This window comes from Lycorma delicatula, chromosome 3 (assembly GCF_047948215.1).
Source record: "Lycorma delicatula isolate Av1 chromosome 3, ASM4794821v1, whole genome shotgun sequence".
NCBI classification, from domain to species: Eukaryota; Metazoa; Arthropoda; class Insecta; order Hemiptera; family Fulgoridae; genus Lycorma; species Lycorma delicatula.
The window spans coordinates 67799506-67820704 of NC_134457.1; the positions used below are offsets into that span (position 1 = coordinate 67799506).

The following is a 21199-nucleotide window of genomic DNA, read 5'->3' on the forward strand; positions in this document are numbered from 1 at the left end:
ATTATATTATAAAGGAAGTTTCGTTTTATTATAAACAAACATTGCAAAGGAACCAGAAGTTGTCTTCTAGATTAAAAATAGCTAGTGTTATACGACCTGTAAACAGATATTTTTACTTGATTCCAAAAAAATAAAAGTCTTTTTTCTCTATGTCTGCATCTTTAGGAGAATTTTTCTTATTACTTTTTATAGAAGTATTTTCCATTCTTTTGAAATCAAAGAGTACTATATCTCAAATATTTAGATTGCAATCGATGAATCGGATTTGAAAATATGTTGAAAATAAACTGTTAAATTTCTTTTATATATTTTCACAACGAATATAAATGTGATAAAAAGAACTTAGATCAAAATAACAAAATACTGATAATCAGTACGAACTCTACAACAGAAAATTTTTTTCTTGCTTTCTAAATATTTTCTAAGAAAATTTGCACATATTTCTACAGTTATTAGAAATAACAATAAGTTAATTTTGAAAATATCTGCTAGGCGCACATTTCCGTATATTTAAAAAAGTATTTTTGTAAGTTTGTGCAAACTTAGAAAAATCATTTTCTACAAAAATAACACTCACACATATTAGTTTCATAAGAATGTAATTTTTATTTATTTATTTAAAAATCTCTTAGCCTACAGTAAATATACAGCATTATTCATACTTTACGTAAAAAAAACCAATTATTCTCATAAAATAAATGCATTTTAATAAATTAATTAACTACTAAAGCTAATTTTTAGCACCTGTTAATGACGGCTGATAAGTTATTATTTTTTAGTTATATTTATGTTCAATATTTTCTGTATTTACAAATTTTTGGCAACGAAAAAGGAATAAAATTAATGAAAGTGGTGTATTATGTCTAAAACAAAAATCACAATTTTTCAGATAACGTTATTGATTTTCTGGTTTACTATAATAACGTTTACACCATTTTAAAAATACGCACGATGTTTGTGGATTAATAAACTTGCCTGCGTGCATGTGTAGCACTCTCACGAGTGTTATTTACGACTCCCAATTATCATGTTATACGTTTGATATTATTATCTTACATTTATATTTAATGTGGATCAGCTTGATTACTTTTAAACCAGTTTTTTCGCGCCAAAATTAAATTAATTAAATTAAGTAAAATAGCTTTTAAATTAGTTAAAATATGTTTTATTAACATTTTGTCAATCTCCGTTTTGGAATAGCAGCGTCTCTGCCCTTAATCCAGAGGTACAGAGTTAATTGCTGTTGGGCTATTTCTCTCTCTTCACGTCAACTATAGACATTCATTGCTATATTACTATATTGTTCCAACAGAAAAATTGTAATTATTTGTTTCAAAAAATGAAAAATAAAATTAAAAAATCTAGTTTGTAGTTAAAACAGGTTTTTTTAAGCGGGTTAAATAATTATCTAAATGATAAATCCAAAAATTAAAAAATAATGTTCTGTCATAATATGTTTTTCTTTATTAAAATTCGGTGTCGTAGAATAATTTTCCGATGCATAATAGGGAGAATAACCTATCATCATTGGCATTGTTATTTTTTTTTTTTTTTATGTTTAGACTCTTGATTCAAGGAATAACACATTCCCGGGGGCAAGTAAAATAGCGGGATAGCAGTAACTCCCACAATTAATGTTTTCCAAGAACGTGGATTGAATCCCCCTAGCTGAATTTGATTATGATGATGAAAATGATGATATTAATAATAATAAAAATAATAATTTTAATTGCACGAATTTGGTCTAACTACAATATAGTGTAATATATATTATTAAAAAATTATCAAATATAATAGTAAATTTTAATGAATTATAACATCAACTACAAAAACATACGCAGGTTCAACAAAAAATAATAATAGTAAAATTTTGTTAATCTAGAGGATGGTTTAACAGTTAATATTATCCGTAAATAAACGTGATTTTTACATATATAAATGGAATGATAGTTAAAATTCTGACATTCTTTGTAGGCCTAGACAACAGAAAATAGATAATATTTCATAAGTATTTTTAAAATGTTAATAACTTATCTCCCAACTAACATACTAACGAATAGAATTTTTAAAAAATAGAGGAAATGAAACAAAAATTATTTTACGAATAAGAAAATTGTAAATCCAAAATATTCTCCTGCTAACTTTGCCATTTTTCTTGCGATTAGAGAACTTGGATAAATCGGTATTCAAATGTCTCAAATTATTGAAACTTTTTTTTAGAAATCGTTGGAACGATTATTTTAATCAACTTGAAGTGTTCTTGATAATAGAATTATCTTTGTTAATTAATTATGAAACAACCGTGTTCAGTAAATTTGAGAAAAGTTTCAATAACTTGGTAACTGTTCCAACGAATATTATTGATGTAATGGAAGGGGGCGAATCGTGAAAAATTTGATGCCCCATTAAAGAGTACATGCAACAAACGTTTGGGTATAATGACATTGTTAGATGTATTTGACTGAGCGGCTGAAAGATAAGTGTGTTAAATATTATGTAAAATAAGCAACGGAATTTTTTATTTAATTTATAAACAATATGTCTTCTTTCTGTCCATTCATGTATATAGTCTATAAAACTACTTTAGCACTGATATTTTAGTAAAAATTTAAGTAACTCTGCACAATTACTCCCTCACTTCTGATATTGATGAAATTTTGAATATACCTTATTTATAATTTAAAATACTAGTTTCAAAGAAATTTTTAATCGGAAAATTTTTTCGATCGAGTCACGCACCTCTTAAGTTCCGCAGTGCCCGCATAAAAAATTTCATTATGCACTTTTTTAATTTGCACATCATCCAATTGGACATTACATTGGTTCTCCATTCTGTTTTATTTTCAGCTAAATATTTTCTACGAACATAACTTCTTTTGCCTAAATATCATCCAGCAGTTTCCGTCTTTGTCTTCTTATTCTTCTCTTGCCATTTCCTGTACCCTCTAAAACAACCTTTAACAAACAGTCCTTCCTTAACACATGTCCAAGTTATTTTTCTATCTATCAAGTCTGCAGTAGCGATCTACCCTCTGCACTCTTTCTAACTCCTCATTATTACTAATCCTGTCTTTCCACTTTATCTTTTCCATCCTCCTCCGGATCCATATTTTGGAAATTTTTAATCTTTTTTTCATTTTCCTTGCATAAAATCCACGTATTCGCCCCATATAATGCTACACTCCATACAAAACATTTGGCGAGTTCTTTCTCAGATATTTATCGAACTTACTACATAACAAGTGTTGTGTAAGTAATATACATTACTTACGTAATAAGTAATTTGGTCTAAGTTAAATTAAATTGGGATTAAAAATAAAGTTTAGGTTCTTTTTTGTAAAAAAAAGATAAATAAATTTTATAGAAACTTACCCAGTTATTGACGTGGTGAAAATCACAATACATGAGCTTAGATCGATGCATTGCACCGTAATCATCAGATTTTGTTTCTTCTCGATGGTCCAAAAACTGTAATTAATGCGATATTCATGTTCCCAATATATAAAACAAAATAAGAATTCGACCAGTTAGCCGTGAAGTGATGTTTTCAGTTGCCATAAACACATCTTTCGGTTGCCATTCACATATCTTACACCATAAATACCACGGGCAACAAAATCGAATTTATGATTAACTCTAAACATAAATTATGAATTAATAACTGTTTTTTCGTGAATTGAGGTATAGATCAATTACCCTGCAAGGACATAGTTTTTTATTTTTTTTTATTATTCATTTCTTACAAAATCGAAAAAGCGATTGCACTCTTGCAGCTACATTTCGGACGTATTTTCGTCCTGAGAATAACGCTGTGATCATCTAAAATAACAATAATCTCTGTCTATCATCATTTCTTAGAATGATAGAATCAATTAAAGTAAACCTATACTAAAAAATTATTGTGCGAGACTTACAGTACAGTATTGAAGCCCATGACATTCAGTAACCTTGTACTTTTATGTGACTTTCAACATTGCGATAACGGTTATCTTTACTTTCTGACCTCTAATAACAGCTATACATAATTCATGTTTCTTTGTAGAAATGTAAAAATAAAAATTATGTTAATCAGTAATTTTATATAATTACTGAAACTGACACATCTTAATATCTAAGCGTATAAGTTTTAACATCGTATTCTAAATCTGTTGAATGTGGCTGTTAGTTGTATAAAATTCTACAGGTGATCTGAAATGAGACTTAAATCGCAATAATCTTTAGAAAATAAATTTATAGAAAACAATTTTCCGTATTTAGTAGGGAAAGTAGAATAAAATAATTTCTTATCAGACCGCCGGAAGATAACATACTAAAAACGAAGATGAAATCCAGCAGGCCGTCCGACAAAGAGAATTAAAGACCTGCACTCTCCAATGTCATACCCTTTTCAGAACTCACAGATCTTCCGAAGGTTACATTTGTAAATATTTACAACCAAAAAACACAGGGGGACAGGCAAACAAAAGGAAGAAGACAAAAACAGAGCAAGAAGACGTCCCACGACAGCGAATTCAGCCCAGCCCAAACTGCCGGGGGAAGAAGATGAATTTCCAAAATCTAGATTCTCTAGCCTTCATCTTACAACTGCTAGTTAGGCAACCGCCTACAAACAACACATGCGATTCCTTTCGAGAAGAGAGTCCATTAGACCCTCCACGAAAATAGGGCTGCGTCAGACGCTTCCTACTATCCAGAAGGGCACTAACACCGAAAGGCTTTCAGTGGACAGAGTGAAAGGGAATCACGTCAGGAAAAGGATGCAAGTATCTTCCAAGGAATAATCCGTACTCTATACACACGATCTACAACGATCGGAACACAATCCCAAACTCCTTCCATCTTAAATTAAAAATAAATATATAACAGCCACTAAAAATTAAATATCCGCCAAATAAATAAAAAGATTTACCAGCAAGGACTGATGTCCAGGATGTACGATGAGTAAGGGGATAAAATAGCCCCTGAAATCCTGGCGTTTTGTTCCATTCCAATTTCTTATCATCTAAAACATTTATGCTGACTTATTGCACATTATCATGCTATAAGCAATGAAATTCGGATAACAATTAGCTCTAAAAGTGTCGTAATTATTCTTTTCAAAACTTCTGTACAGCGATTATCAATAATTTCAAAGCAATTCTAAACTAGGGCTCTTTTGCCTGAGTTTTTTATTTATATGTCAGAGCTATAAGAAAGAGTAGGACAAGTTATTCCAGTCCTTTCTGTTATGAAACAATATATAATGTTCGCTACATCTATATAATAAGGAATTATATGAAACACAGCTATTTAATTATAAAATTGGTTTGTTAGAATTGTTGAATATACACGTTTATAAAGGAAAGGAATGTTAAAGTTTATTTTTTACTAAATAAAATTTGTAGTACTATGATTGATTATAAAGTTTATTAGAATTTATAAATACAAAGCATATAGAAAATTCAATTACGTATCAGTTTCTGTAAGAAATAAAAACTTTATATTTAACTTAAATTAAAAAGAAGTGAAAAAATCTTTTTTATTTTTTTTTAAGCTATTTTCAAACTTTAATTTTGATTAGTTTCCGTAGTTTAGTTATACGTGTTACGGATTTAAGGGGTTACACTCTCTCCTTTTTTCATCTAAAATACACTTACACCTTCATAAAACACACACGCAACACATTCTTTATATTCTGCTCGTTATGTTCTTGTGGAAAGTTTAGCGACAATCCCGACGGACGAGACGACAATCTTGTCTCAACTTGCTATTTCTTTTATATAACATAACATAATGTTACTAAAACACATTTTAAAGTTTGTACTTTTAAATCTTTTATCGTTTATGACGTTTAGTAAGTATTGTTTTATATTTTATTGCTACCATTTTACATTAAGTTTTGTTTAGGTTATATCTATTGAGTAAAAGTTATTAAGCTTTTACTTATACAACAGATTGAAAAGTTTCTTCATCTAGTTTTACTTTTTAATATTGTGCTGTAATTATTCTTAACTATTTAACCATATATTTAATTTTCTATACTCAAAAGTTTTAAAACTACTTTATTCCACTTGGAGAATACTTATGAGTTATTATGTAAAATTATTTAAATATTTTAAAGTAATAAATAATAACATTAAGTTACCATGTTGTAAATACTTACTTTTTGAACGGATCTTTTCCAACAGCATATCTCTATTCCAGATGAATACGCAGAAGCCTAGTTAAATTTAGAGTAACATCATAAAATTTCTGATTATCTCCGAATTAAGTAGTTTGAATTCCAAATTTTATTTACCTAACTTCATGAAATGCCATAAAAATAACATATCTACAAAAACATTTAATTATCTCATAGTTATTTTATTCAACTCATTTTCAAATTATATGGAAATTCTTCTTCCACGTTACCTAAAACTTACAATTTTCTTAACAAATTACTATCAAATATAATGAAACATCTTTTACACGTTAATCATTCACACGTATAGAAGAAATCCAACAAAAAATACAAAAAAAATCAATAACGCACCTAGTGATAGAAAGTACAAAATCCTAACTTACATCTACTTATAAAAAATAATTTTTTTATAATTTTTTTAGGATAAAAGTTCCTGTTTGTTCTCAAAACATCTTTGAAATACATGACTGTACTATCAACTAACTAACACTCGATGGCAAACATAGAAACCCAAGATTTAAAAAATTACAATTTAATTGCAGTAACTACACTAAGTATTACAATGGTCAGACTGGATGTACGAGTATAATCCACAAAAACCGTAACATGAAACCACATACAGGTACTACAAAAATAGAATTTTACTAATCAGCTCATAGAAACAAAGCATAATTCAGTCATTAATCACAGTAAGCAAGTTTTACATGTAAGCACATAAAAATCAACATCTCCAAATATTTAAAAATCACAAATTCACAAAATTTGAACAAATTAAATAAACAAGACATTATAAATCAAATAATATTATTTAAGTAAAGGAATTTCTAAAAACTTTGACAGGTATCATTTATAACAAAGACATTAGTAACTTCACTACAAAAGGAGCTGCTTGATAGAGTCGATTTTCACGTAATTTGGAACCTGAATGTTTAAAACAATTATGAAGTATGATTACGACATAAGGTTAAATTAAAATTTTTAATAATCTTACGCAACGTTTAAGGTGTAAGGCCAACATAGTTTTTGACTCATCCAAATGCAACTCTTTCAAAGGAATAAATCACGATTATTGGAAAATTAAATTATAAATGCATTAAAATAGAATTTTACCAGTCTATTTTCATCTACAACAATTTTGATAACATAAAACATGTTATTTTCCCTCCCTCTTGCGCGCGCGCGCAAGAGGGAGGGAAAAAAGTGTTAATTTTAGAGGGAATCCTAAAAGCGAAAAGGTAAGACGAATTTTCTTAGTTAAAAATTGAAAAAATGTCAAGTATAAAGGTAATTTACAAAATTTAAAAGTTTAATTGATTACTTTGTATTAAGTAAAATAGATTAATTAAAACTACATATTAATATATAATTTCATGCATTTTATTTAAACTTTTCACATAAATTGAAAATATAAAGCGTCTAAAAATATATAAAAAGTTAACAGTAAAAATTTACAAAAAAATTACATTAATTTTGCGTAATGTGGTACATTAACATTTAAAAACTTTTTTTTTTATCTTGAGTCATCTGACTGGTTCGATGCAGCTTTCCAAGATTCCCTATCTAGTGCTAGTCATTTCATTTCAGTATACCCTCTACATCCTACATCCCTAACAATTTGTTTTACATATTCCAAACGTGGCCTGCCTACACAATTTTTTCCTTCTACCTGTCCTTCCAATATTAAAGCGACTATTCCAGGACGCCTTAGTATGTGGCCTATAAGTCTGTCTCTTCTTTTAACTATATTTTTTCAATTGCTTCTTTCTTCATCTATTTGCCGCAATACCTCTTCATTTGTCACTTTATCCACCCATCTGATTTCTAACATTCTCCTATAGCACCAATTTCAAAAGCTTCTAATCTTTTCTTCTCAGATACTCCGATTGTTCAAGCTTCACTTCCATATAAAGCGACACTCCAAACACATATTTTCAAAATTTTTTTCCTGACATTAAATTAATTTTTGATGTAAACAAATTATATTTCTGACTGATGGCTCGTTTCGCTTGTGCTATTCGGCATTTTATATCGCTCCTGCTTCATCCATCTTTTGTAATTCTACTTCCCAAATAACATAATTCTTCTACCTCCATAATCTTTTCTCCTCCCATTTTCACATTCAGTGGTTCATCTTTGTTATTTCTAATACATTTCATTACTTTTGTTTTGTTCTTGTTTATTTTCATGCGATAGTTCTTGCGAAGGACTTCATCTGTGCCATTCATTGTTTCTTCTAAATCATTTTTACTCTCGGCTAGAATTACTATATCGTCAGAAAATCGTAGCGTCTTTATCTTTTCACCTTGCACTGCTACTCCGAATCCAAATTGTTGTTTAACATTATTAACAGCTAGTTCCATGTAAAGATTAAAAAGTAACGGGGATAGGGAACATCCTTGTCGGACTCCCTTTCTTATTACGCCCTCTTTCTTATGTTCTTCAATTATTACTGTTGCTGTTTGGTTCCTGTACATGTTAGCAATTGTTCTATCTCTGTATTTGAACCCTAATTTTTTTTAAATGCTGAAAATTTTATTCCAGTCTACGTTATCGAATGCCTTTTCTAGGTCTATAAACGCCAAGTATATTGGTTTGTTTTTCTTTAATCTTCCTTCTACTATTAATCTGAGGCCTAAAATTGCTTCCCTTAAAAATATTTATACGAATTAAAGAATAAATTAAAGAATAAAAAAGTTTCAATTTTTTTTTTCATAAAAAATATATAGTTTGTAAAGTTATAAAGTGAATATTAGCTTTTTAAAGGTATGTAACATGAAATTCGCACTGAAGGAATTGATCTGTAAAAAAACAAATGCATATATTTACATGCTGTAATGTGTAATACATGATATTATTTTATCTGGTATTTAGCCGGAAATGACATTCCAGCTAACTTAAAAACAACAGTTCTAGCTCTAACTAACGCTTCTATTAACTTTACTATATCTAACCTTTTCGGCACTAGATAGTAATATTTCGTTACAAAAAATTTATTTTCCGAAGTTTCCAAGTATCCCGTCTGGTAAAGTACAGATAATTAAATTTAAATCAAATACCTTTTATGTGTATATAAAATTATTAATACAAAAAAATAATTCGAATAAATTACCGGGTAGAGAATCAAATATTTATTTGAAATTAATAAAATAAACAACTCAAATACAAATGTTCGAAAACTATTAAAAACAGTATGAAATTAAAAACAGTATTAAAAATATAAGATTTAATTGTAGCATAAGTTTTCATTCCAAAAGAAATATTACGTCTCAAAACAGGCAGAAATAAAAACACGGCTGACCTCGAACTTACAATTTGAGTTGATGACACTAAAATGTTACATCATGATATAAAAATACGAATAACATAAACATAATTAAGCACAAATTAAAATATACCATTAAATGCGAACACAACAAAGTAAAAAATGTTGACCTCAGAATTACGAAAAACCTAATAAAATACAATTTTAAAACAGAAAACACTAACAACGACAAATGATCGACAATACCTCAAACCACACTACTGCACACAAACTCCCTGCTTTTATCAGAATCGTCATTAACAGATTACTCAACACATCCATGTCACCAGAAATTCAATATTCGTTATTCAATGTCGTTAGGATGACAGAATAATATTAAAATACCTAACCCTCACAAACAGATAAAACAACGTACACACTGGCCCATTTTCATACAAAATAGACGAAATAAAAATAAAAATACATTCCACTAACATATATAAAACAATATTAAAAAAAGAACAAGCTTTACAAAGCTGAATACAATTTAACATTCGGTACAAAGAAAAAACAAAACAAACCATCAACGTGGAAGATACGAAAAAACACAACGCCCCAGGAGTATATAAACTAAACTGCATAAAATTCAACATTCAGTGAGCATATAGACGGGTCTTCTAATAGACACAATGAGAAGATAAAAGCGCGTCAGAGTAACATCAGCCAGCATTTGTCAACCACCTCAGAAGATTAAAATAATTAATAGCTATCAAAATATTGTATAACCATACGTATTTGTTCTGTTTTCCAGATTTTCTGAAAAACAAACGTGAATTTACGTAAAATAATTAAATTTAGAAGTCATAGAAATAACAAGAAAAGAGGGCGAATCAAACTTAGAGAGAGAAGTGGCTCTGCCTGATTAATGCTTATTCCCTTAGTGTCACGTATTCAAAAGAACCATTATAGATAAAATCACGGAGTTCGTTAGAACTTCGTCGGTATGAGGCGACGAAGTCAACGAACTACGTTTACAGTTTTAAATATGACCTAACCTAACTTTGAAATGAAAATGGGGAAAAAAATAATAGCGTGAAAACATTATATTTCAATTGAATTAGATTAATAATAAAGAATATTTTCAAAAAATACCTCGAATTTTGTTAGACAACGTTTTTTTTTTCCATTTGATGAACCACGGGACTCGATTATGTCATTTTAATCATTTTTTTAATGTACCTTTACGAATCGCGCCGCTAGATAGCAGTAATTGTTAGTACCAGGTAGCATACAAAAACTTGATAATACTTGAAATAATAAAATTTGAAAGAAAAAATACTACAGTTTGTTTTAATAGTAAATGCTGTTATGTAAATGAAAGTATTTAAGATTAAACAATTTTTTTTAATTCCCATCACTTCTTTAAAAAAAATAATAAAAGTATTACTTTACAAGAGACTATACGATTATTCCATTGGTGAAGTCGAACTTAACGATAAAAATCTAGGGTTACACTTACAAAGTAATAAGTGCAATATTACATCACGGATTTTCGATTCTTAAAGGTCATTCATTATACTACTAGCTTTATTAAAAAACGGTTTAATTTATATGTAATACATATAACACTACAGAAATAGTACAATTCTTATGATTATTCGTTGTTTAATAAATGAAAAACTGTTTTTTTTTTTTGTTTTTTTTTGAGCGGAAGTAATGATATCTGCGAGATTCTTACCGTACGGTTTATAATTTCATTGTAATTTTTTTGGATACCTGTTTACCTATATTAGAAGTTTCTAATTTAATGTAAAGCTCTTAGTATCCGGATTACTTACCTCCCATCTAGATTTAAAATGAATAAAATCCCTGTGGCTTGGATAATACCCTGATTAGTTCAGATGTAAGCAGTCTCTTGAGATGTTTATTTTTTCTTATTTTGCTTTTTTTATTAACTAAGATAATAAGGTATAAATGAGACTAGCAAATTATTCCTATTTCGTAAAAGCTTTATTTAAAAGTAACGTAATTTTTAAATTATAATTAACAAATTAAGAAAAAGTTTTAGTTTTTCGCCAATAGCGGCTTAAATTTAATTTCAGGTATAAACAGAAAGCATCAATAGATAGCTGAGAAAATTTTGTATAAAAAATCTGCCAGGATTTTTTTCTACAAACAAAACTAAGGGCGCTAGCAAATTTTACAATAAACACCATCGCGCTGTAGCTATCATACATACCCGTAGGTAGCGTAACTCGAGGGTGTGCAATAAATAAACTTTTTTATCTCTAATAGGAACTCTGTTCCTATTAGAGATAATTAAAAAATTAAAAACGTACGGATTCATATAACCCAGCGCTATAATTTAGTAATTTTTTGGAAGTATTTTTAATTTCTGATTGCCCGTTAATCCAGATCTACCTGTGAAAATTAGCAAGTTGTTAAAAAGTCTGTAACAATAAACAAAGTGCAAAAAAATTAAAGTCAATATATTCTGTTCTTGAGCTTACTATCTCAGAATATAGCTTATTATACTCATTCCATAAGGGATATCTCTCTATGTCTTATTTGTTTATCAACATCTGAAAATTGCATTTTTTTAAAAATGTGTGTTTTGGTACCTAGACTAACGCTCAAAACCAAACATTATTAATTTTGTTTTTTTTTCAAATATAAAACATTTTAAATATTATTTGTAATAATAATTATTATTTTTAAAGTTTAAAAATGTGCTTTAAAATGGCCGAGATGGTTTTTCAAAAACTTTAATTTTTCAATGAGTTTTAGAAAATTTAAATGTTAGTATACTTCGTAAACACATGATAATGATGCTATGAACAAATTGTTATAAAAATTAATGAAAAAAATGTTTATGTAACATCGTAGATTTATGTAAAAATACTTCATTTAACCTTAGATTTGATTGATTTTGCAAAATTTTAAAAACGTTTTGCTGTTTGTGGAAAAAAGTGGTTTTATAAAAAAAAATATGTGGTTTTCGTCAATATTTTGTTTATTTTTAATCTTATGAAAAATAAATACCACCAGCACAAACTAACACAGTTTTACATAAAAAAGCACACGAACCCTTTTTTATCTACGACCAAAATTAAGAAATTATGGATAAATTACTAATTTATTAATTTGGTCTTACTGTATACGAGAAGGTATCAAATTCCAAGCTACTCTACCAACAATTGACCGCCAACAATTGGTTTTGGCAGGAAGACCAGCCGGGCCTCCTTCCAGCACGCTGGAACGAACCTATTTTTTGTAATCCTTAATTGATTACATCGACAATAACCCACGGAATTCGCCGCGTGTATTATAATATTAAGAAGTGTTCTCAAAAGAGAATAAAATTCTCATTAATTAAATGAACTCCCTAGTTCTGAATAAGATTAAATGCATTTATTAAGTAATTAATTGGCTAATAATGACTATTTAAATATTAGATTTTTTTTAGGGAAGGGATTGAAATTAAATTTATGTAGTTTTGTAAAAGGTTGTTAATCGCATTTAGTTTATATATATATATAAATATATATACATTATATAATAAACTTCTTTTGTTTAAAAGTGTCAGCGTTGGCTCTGTAAGAAAAGATAAAGTTATTTTATTCTATCGTTAGTCACTACTTTATCCAGTACATTAATAACTTGGTCGTTAAATTAGAAAAGGACAAGGAAAATGAATACAAAAGGGGTAACAGAGAAATAAAAGAGAGTAGTATTGGGGAGAGGTAAATAATACAGATTAAATGGTAGAATATTTTATTATTAAGTGAGACATGTCTTACTTCCTTCATAATAATTATAATAATAGTAACAAATATTCGTTCATTCTCTTCTATTCTCACGAACAAAAGGACTTAAAATTGTGTTCATTTAGGATTATTATTACATAAAATGGATTGGTATTAAATATACTAAAGAAAACAATAAAATATACATAATAAAAATCGAATGGCAATTATTTTAAATAATGATTTCTTTTCCTTTACTACATACAGTACGTTCGCAAAGTTGCTGTACACTGGAATTATGAAAGTGTAATGACGAAACTTTCTTAATTTTAATTTATATTTTTATTTCATTATTTTGAAATATATATAATATTATAGAAACTGATATTATAACAACTAGAATTATTTATAAAAGGAGTTGAAAATGACTTCCACCAACATCAACACAACACTTCACACGTTTCAATTTGTTTTCAAACACTTTAATCAGCTAATGTACTGGAATTTCTCGTACGCATGCCGTTATTGCGGATTTTAATTCGTCAATCGTACCTGGTGTTTTGCGATATTTACTAGTTTCGCTGTCTCCCATAGAAAGTAATCTGGGGGAGTCAGATTGGGCGATCGTGCAGGCCACAAACTCCTCGAAATGATTCATTCACCAAAGAGATTTCGTAAAAAAGTCGTGGACCGTTTAGCTGTGGCACCATCTTATTGGACCAAACGTAATTGATTTCCATTTCTGATAACCGACTAATGAAGTTTGTTAAAACAGCACAGTGACCATCACTATTAACTGTATTATCAGAAAATATTGGACCCACAATGCGCGTTTTTACTTATATCTACCTAGACTCCAATTTTCGCTTCGTGTAAACATTGTTCGTGTTAGTCATAGGGGTTAGATGTTGAACACAGTCCTGTATTTCGTGAATTAATATACCCTTTCAGATGAAACCACGCTTCATTCGGTAATGGAAAGGATACCTACGGAATTTTGGACGATAAAACGTTTAAATCAGTTATCAAACGATAAGACCATAATTTAGTTTTTCGTATGATTTGTAGGTTTCAGTTTTTGAACACACATTTTGTTTGTAGGGGAAAAGTTTCAGTTCTTTTCTTCTAGCTTTATTTGCGGTAGCAACTCTGATATCTTGCTACTGTAGTAATTTACAAATCGACATTAGTGGACTTTCGGCACAGCATCTGAAATATCAAGCATCTTCTCTTTGTTTGGTTTAGGTGGTCTTCCTCATTGATCACCATCTTCAACAGAGTCTGTTGCCCGAAATATTTTAGTAAGAGTTTGAACTGCATTGCGGTGAGGAACAGAAATATTTGGAAACTTTTCAGAAAACTTGTGCTTCACTAAATCAGTTCACATTTCACGAAAGACGTATTCAACGGGAAAAATGCGTTCCTCAACCGAAAGAACCATATCTCACAACTATTGATTCCGATAAACGAAACGAAGCACTTTCAATCAACTCAACAACTGCGCCTTGGTTTATAACTGAGCAACGCACAGCAAACCCACAGGGCAACCTACCTTACGCCGAAAAAAACAGAACTTATATAATTCTAAAGCATACTGCACAGCGACATTCCGAACATACTGTACTTATAGATTTGACAATATTAGAGTGTGGATTAAGTTCTTAACTTAAGATTTCCAAATATGGATAGGTAAAATTTTTCCTGCAAAATCAATATTAAGCAATAGTCTAACATACAGGTCAAGAAACATATGTATTTGTAAAGTCTATAAATAATACTATAAATTTAATTTAGTATGTTTCATTTCTGTGGTAAATTCCTATATAATACTAGACTGCATCAGTATAGATAAGTGCACTGCTACGCTATTGCCTATAAGTATGACTCATAGATTTCTTCATTATTACTAGATATTATTTGTTATTGTTGATAAAATTTAATGAATAATATATATAAAAATTATTAATAATATTATTATTTTATTTTCAGATGTCCGACAGAATGAAGGAGTGGTCGCTGCGAAGAGTAGCGATAGCAGTGCTAGTTGTGGCCCTTCTTGTCCCTAGTTCTCTTCAAGGTAAAGGTATGAAAATGATTGAAACTTTTTTTTTATTGTATGCATAATCGTTTATTAAGATTGTATTTCACTAGTTTTACTTATATTATTTCTACTTAATTGTTTACATCTTAATAACTAAATTCTAGTTCGTTATTGAGAACATTGATCTGGTGTATAAAGGGGTTATGGCAGTTATTATAAAAAAAAAATTGATAACATTCATATCACCAAGTTGCATTCTAAAACTTGATTAATGAATGTTTATTGGAATTAACAAATATTAATATGAAAGTAAAAAAAATATTCAAAGAAGACAGAAAAAAACAGTCTGACTATCGACTGACTGTCGACAAAATATAAAAATCGAAGATATTTCTTCAGTATTTATCTAAAAATGCAATACAATACGAGTATGTGTAACCAGATATAAAATAAGTATTGTTTTTTTCAAATACTCTTTTCTTGATTTCCAGTGCTTAAACATAATAATTACTCAAAAATAAATTTGGAAAACGAAAGTAAAATATTAAAAGTATATTATTACTTATACTCATATTACGGTTTAAATTAATGTTAAAAAAATCCTTCTTTGATTTAAAGAACTGAAAAGTCTTATTGCAATATGTTTAATTGGTTTCAAATTATGAATTTTTTTTATTAAAGAAGCAATCCCATTTTCCTCGTGTACTATAGTTTCTAACTTCTCAATTATTCATCACGACTGTCCATAAAGGAGTTTAATGTATTTAGGGTGTATGTTTGTTTGTTTTTTTGTTTGGTTGTTCCATCGTAGCAGCTCAAACAGCTAAACAGATTTAGATGTATTAACCATAGGCTATACATACATATATATATATATATATATATATATATATATATATATATATATATATATATATACACGAGGGTAAGTGAATTATTATCCGTAATGTAGTTATAAATTTTATTGAAATACAAATAGAAAACTTACATGTACATCATTTTTCAACATAGTCCCCTTGCTTTTCAACGCACTTGGTCCATCGTTACACAAGCTTCCTGATGCCATCATAAAAGAAGGTTTTCATTTGAGCTGCGAGCCAGGAATGCACCGTTTCACTGTTTCGTCTTAGGTAAATCGACGGCCTCTTTGAGTGGATCAAAAAAGTGGTAGTCAGAAGGGGCAAGATCAGAACTATACGGAGGACGAGCCAATACTTCAAAGTTGAGTTTCTGGAGCGTTTCAGCAGTGTGGGCAACAGTATGTGGACGGGCATTGTCGTGCAACAATACAACACCTTTCGACAGCGGTCCTCGGCATTTGCTTCGAATTACAGACTTCAGCTTGGCAGTAAGCATCTCACTGTAACGCGCACTGTTTATTGTCTTGCCCCTTTCCTCATAATGTTCCAGTACTGGGCTTGCGAGTCCCAAAAACATCAGTAACATCAGGTTTCCTGCGGACGGTTGGGTCTTGAACTTTTTTTTGCAGGGCGAATTTGGATGTTTCCATTCCATACTCTGCCGTTTACTCTCCGGCTCGTAATAATGGATCCGTGTTTCGTCACCAGTGATGATTCTGTCTAAGAAGATGTTCCGTTCGTTAACATAGCGATCCAAATGTTTTTGGTAGATGTCCAACCGCGTTTGTTTATGTGAATGTGTGAGTTGTTTCGGGACTCATCTTGCACAGACTTTATGAAACCCAAGTCTGTTGTGAATGATTTCGTAGGCAGAACCGTGACTAATTTGTAGACAATGTGCCACTTCATCGATAGTTACTCGTCTGTCCAAGAAAACCATGTCACGTGCACGCTCAATGTTTTCCTCATTTGGGGCGGTAAACGGTCGCCCGGCTCCTTCGTCTTGCGTAACACTTGTGCGACCATTTTTGAATTTTTCAATCCATTCGTAGACACTCCGTTGCGTAAACATACTGTTCCCGTACTGTACCGAAAGTATTCGATGAATTTCGGTCCCTGATATGCCTTCCGACCGCAACAAACGGATCACTGAACGTTGCTCTTCTTTGGTGCAAACAGAAAGCGGAGCAGCCATGGTTAACGGCAGGGCAGCAATAATGGAACTAACCTAGCAGCATCAAACCTGCATAGACATAACAACAATTAAACCATGCATAAGTTATCTACGCAACACAACAGTACTACTAACATAAACAAAAATATAACTAAATTGCGGATAATATTTGACTTACCCTCGTATATATATATATATATATATAAGTAGTAGTAGAGATTTGCTAGCTGAAGCATAATTTTAATGAATTGTGAATTGTGAGCCTCTATCAATGTGTGAGCTCGATTTGAATTGAATGATTCGAATCAATCGAATGAATAATATTAATATATATATATAATTAGATTTACATTAAATAAAATAAAATTTAAAAGATTTCTGTTTAATAAAGATTTTAGTTTAATAACAATGGGCTACCCGGGGGGAACTGCGTGTGAGGCTAGACCGATCATCACCATCAACTGGTAACAAACGGTGCGCTGGTTTTGGTGGTGCAGTGGGATGCTTTTATAATATCTCTGCTAACAATCGTCCAATTTTCAAAATTCAAACGGGGTATTTGTTAGTAGGTTGAAGGTTAACTTTTGTATGCATATAGTACATTCGCGAGCTAACAGATCCTGATTATTCGAAAATGTTATATCATCGCAATCTTCCGATTTTCAAAATTCAAACTGGGTATTTGCTGATCAAAATCACGATGGAACCAAACCAGAATAAAAAGAGCAATGTTTTTTTTCGGCAGTTGTGTTTTTACTTACTTGTACGAAATAAAGGAAGAATTGTGATCGCAAAAAATCTCGGTCTTCAGATTTCAGCTCCTTTTTTCTATTTTTTAATTTTTTTTACTTCCTTGTACGAAGTAAATGAAGTATTGTGATCGCGAAACATTTCAGTTTTTATATTTCAACGGAAATATCCATTTTGACCGTCCTTGAATCCATTTTGACTAGTTTCGGAGTGACATCTGTACGTAATATGTAAAAATTAAAAAATTAAAATTTAATTAATGAAATATTTTGATCTTAAAGGGAAGGCACATCGGTTCAAATCAGATTTCATCTCCTTTCCTTTTTGCCCCTTTTTTTATTTATTTTTTTAACTTTGTTTAGTTTAAATATATTGATTTGTTAATCAACATATTTTTTTATTGTTATTATTCAATAACAATAAAAAAACATACGAGTATATGAAAATAAAATCGGAAGCTATTAGTAAAATAAAATTTTATGTACTTTTAAATAGTGTATATGTAATTTAATAGTCATTATTATACATGTGTGTGTTTATTAACACACACATATTTGGATTATATATGTGTGTGTTAATAGATTTGGTGAAATTACCAGTAAGTTAATTTTCACATTAGGAAAATTAAAAGAAAAAGGTTATTATCAGAGTTTTAATCTACTCATATAATCTAATTTCGTAAAAAAAATTTAAAAAACAGCTAAATATCACTGGTGTCGGACTACTTGGAAATTCACTAGTAACTGACAATTGGTAAGGTATGTTTCACCAAAAGTTTTTGTTTAATATTTCTTATTAATTAAATCAAAATTTCAACGTCAGTTGATTTTTTACAATAGTTTCAAAATATTTGCCTTTTTAATTACCTCTAAAATATTTATGGAGATTGTTGAAGTTAAAAAAAAAAATTTTTTAATGTTGAAAATGTCAAATAAATGAAAAAAAAAATAGAGAATGTATTTTAGGCATATTTTACAAACAAATAATTTTTTTCTAAATTATTTAGCTAGAGAATATTCAAAAATTTAAGGTGTTCTAATGTTTTTCATAAATCTTTGACATTTCTTTCCCAAGCGGGCCATTTGTAATATTATCTGATCCGTATCAAAAATGATTACAAAAATACCGTTAATTTTAAGTCAGGCAAATATCGCATTCATTCGTGATTAATTTTATGAAAATATTGCTATTTACAGTAATAGACCTAATAACAATAATAATAAAACACGCGTGTACATTTTCATATTATATTCCCGTGACAGCCAGAATGATGAGTCGTAAATTCACGAAGGAATAAACATAAATCATAAAATTAAATGTTAAATTAGGATCTATCCTAATAAATGTAATTTATTTGTTTTGTTTGTATTACTCGCTCTGCAAGTGCACTAATTTATCTGGCTTGTAGAATCTCCTAATTTTATAATAATAGTAATGTTTGTTTCATTCCCAAAAGTATTTAAATTACTACATATACATATATATGTTGTGTTGCTACTGTTCTATATATTTTTTATAAAAAAAATTTATTCTTAGAAATATTAATATTCTTCACTCGTATTTTTCATTACTTTTAACTTCTTTTAACAGAAATACTTGTAAGACTTTTTTTATCTGAAAAGATGTATAACTTTTTTTTTAAATTCTCAGTAAATCTTTTACCATTTTTTTTGTAGTGCCTTTGTTTGTTACTGCAATGTAATTCACATTTTTATGATTGTTTTTGATTATAATCCCTCTCCATAGCATACTATAAACATACCAAATATTTTCTTTTCTGAAATGAGTAAACATTGAAAAATTATATATGTGGGACTTCATTTCTTATAAAAAGGTAAAATCCTGCGAATTATCATTATTATTATTTTTTTTAATACATAATCGCTAATCACTAATTTTTAAAATAAATTCGGAGATAAATTTATGTTTTGAAAAAGCGTGGTTGTATGCGTTAATAGCTTTCAATATTAATATTAAATTAATCATGAAAAATAATTGACAGGATGTGTTTTGTATATATGATTATGAATAAATTTTTTTTGAGGCTCAAAAATCTCCAAACTACATTTCTTCATTAAAATTTAAATATGAAAGTTAAAATTGGTTGAGCGTTCTTGACCGATCAGGATTAGGAGATCTCGGTCGGACCACATCTGAAGTCTGGATATTTTATAGTTACTGTGGGACTTCGATGCGTTCCAATAAAAAAACTAGAATGCTAATCGAAAAACTGTTTTGTGCATAAGATTACATTTTTATTTAGAATTCTTTAACACAATTTATATATCAAAAATGTTTCTTATTTATTTATATTTAATAAAATTAATTTGAAGGTACGGAAGATGTCGAAAACCCCTATTTTAAAGCTTATTATAGAGGTAGTGTCACCGCCTCTCAGTCAAGTTGTCATACTTCCCAGGGGGGGCGCTAGCGACGATCCTTGAACGTAAATTCTTCCTATTTCCATTAAAGTATAATTAGAATAGTTTTAATCTTATTTATATGACTATTCTAGTTTTGCTATTCTTTCATCATTCTTTCATTTTTACGTACACATTTATTGTTCGTGTCTGTGTTTAACGATGCATAGCGCAAATATAATTATAACTTTGGTATTAGAAGTTCATATAAACACAAAAACAATACTGTTTTTCCCATATTGAGCTCCACTAAACCAATTAAAATTATTCTGAATGCAATAAATCTATATGTAAATTTTTTCATGAAAAGATACAGCATGTATCTGTTTAATATTAAATGATAAAATATTCTTAAATATAAACATTTATGTGGAAACGTCTTAAATTTCTCGGATTACTAAAGCAAAATTATCACGAACGCGATTAAATTTATTGATTCGTATTATTACTCTAAAAATACCAGTTGAGACTTCTTGCCCGAAGACAAGGATATTAAATGAAAGGAACGAGACAGATATTTTAATAAATATCCTGATTATCATCCTGCAGTTAATTGATGTCAGTATTACCCTTTTAAAGCTTTTTATTTGCTGAGAATTATCATTTTTACTTATAAGTAACATTGGTTACTACTTTTTACTTAGTATTTTATTAACAAGCTCTGAAATTTTCCAAGAAAACTTTGCTTTAACTTTTAATTCTAAGAACGTTTGAAAGAGTAAAATAAGGTTTTTTTTCCTTTGTGTAATTATTATTTTCCAGAAATCTAGTCTGGAAAATAGTTTCAAAAATAAATAAAATTAGATT

General features: G+C 29.3%; 1 protein-coding gene across 1 annotated transcript in view; it reads left to right on the plus strand.

Annotated features, from left to right (window-relative positions):
• Positions 1-21199, plus strand: part of LOC142320908 (limbic system-associated membrane protein-like) — a 1137362-nt gene that overhangs the window by 909824 nt on the left and 206339 nt on the right. Inside the window, exon 7 of the mRNA XM_075358890.1 lies at positions 15137-15230. Coding sequence (XP_075215005.1) covers positions 15137-15230 — 94 coding nt within the window. The remainder of the gene's footprint in view (positions 1-15136; positions 15231-21199) is intronic.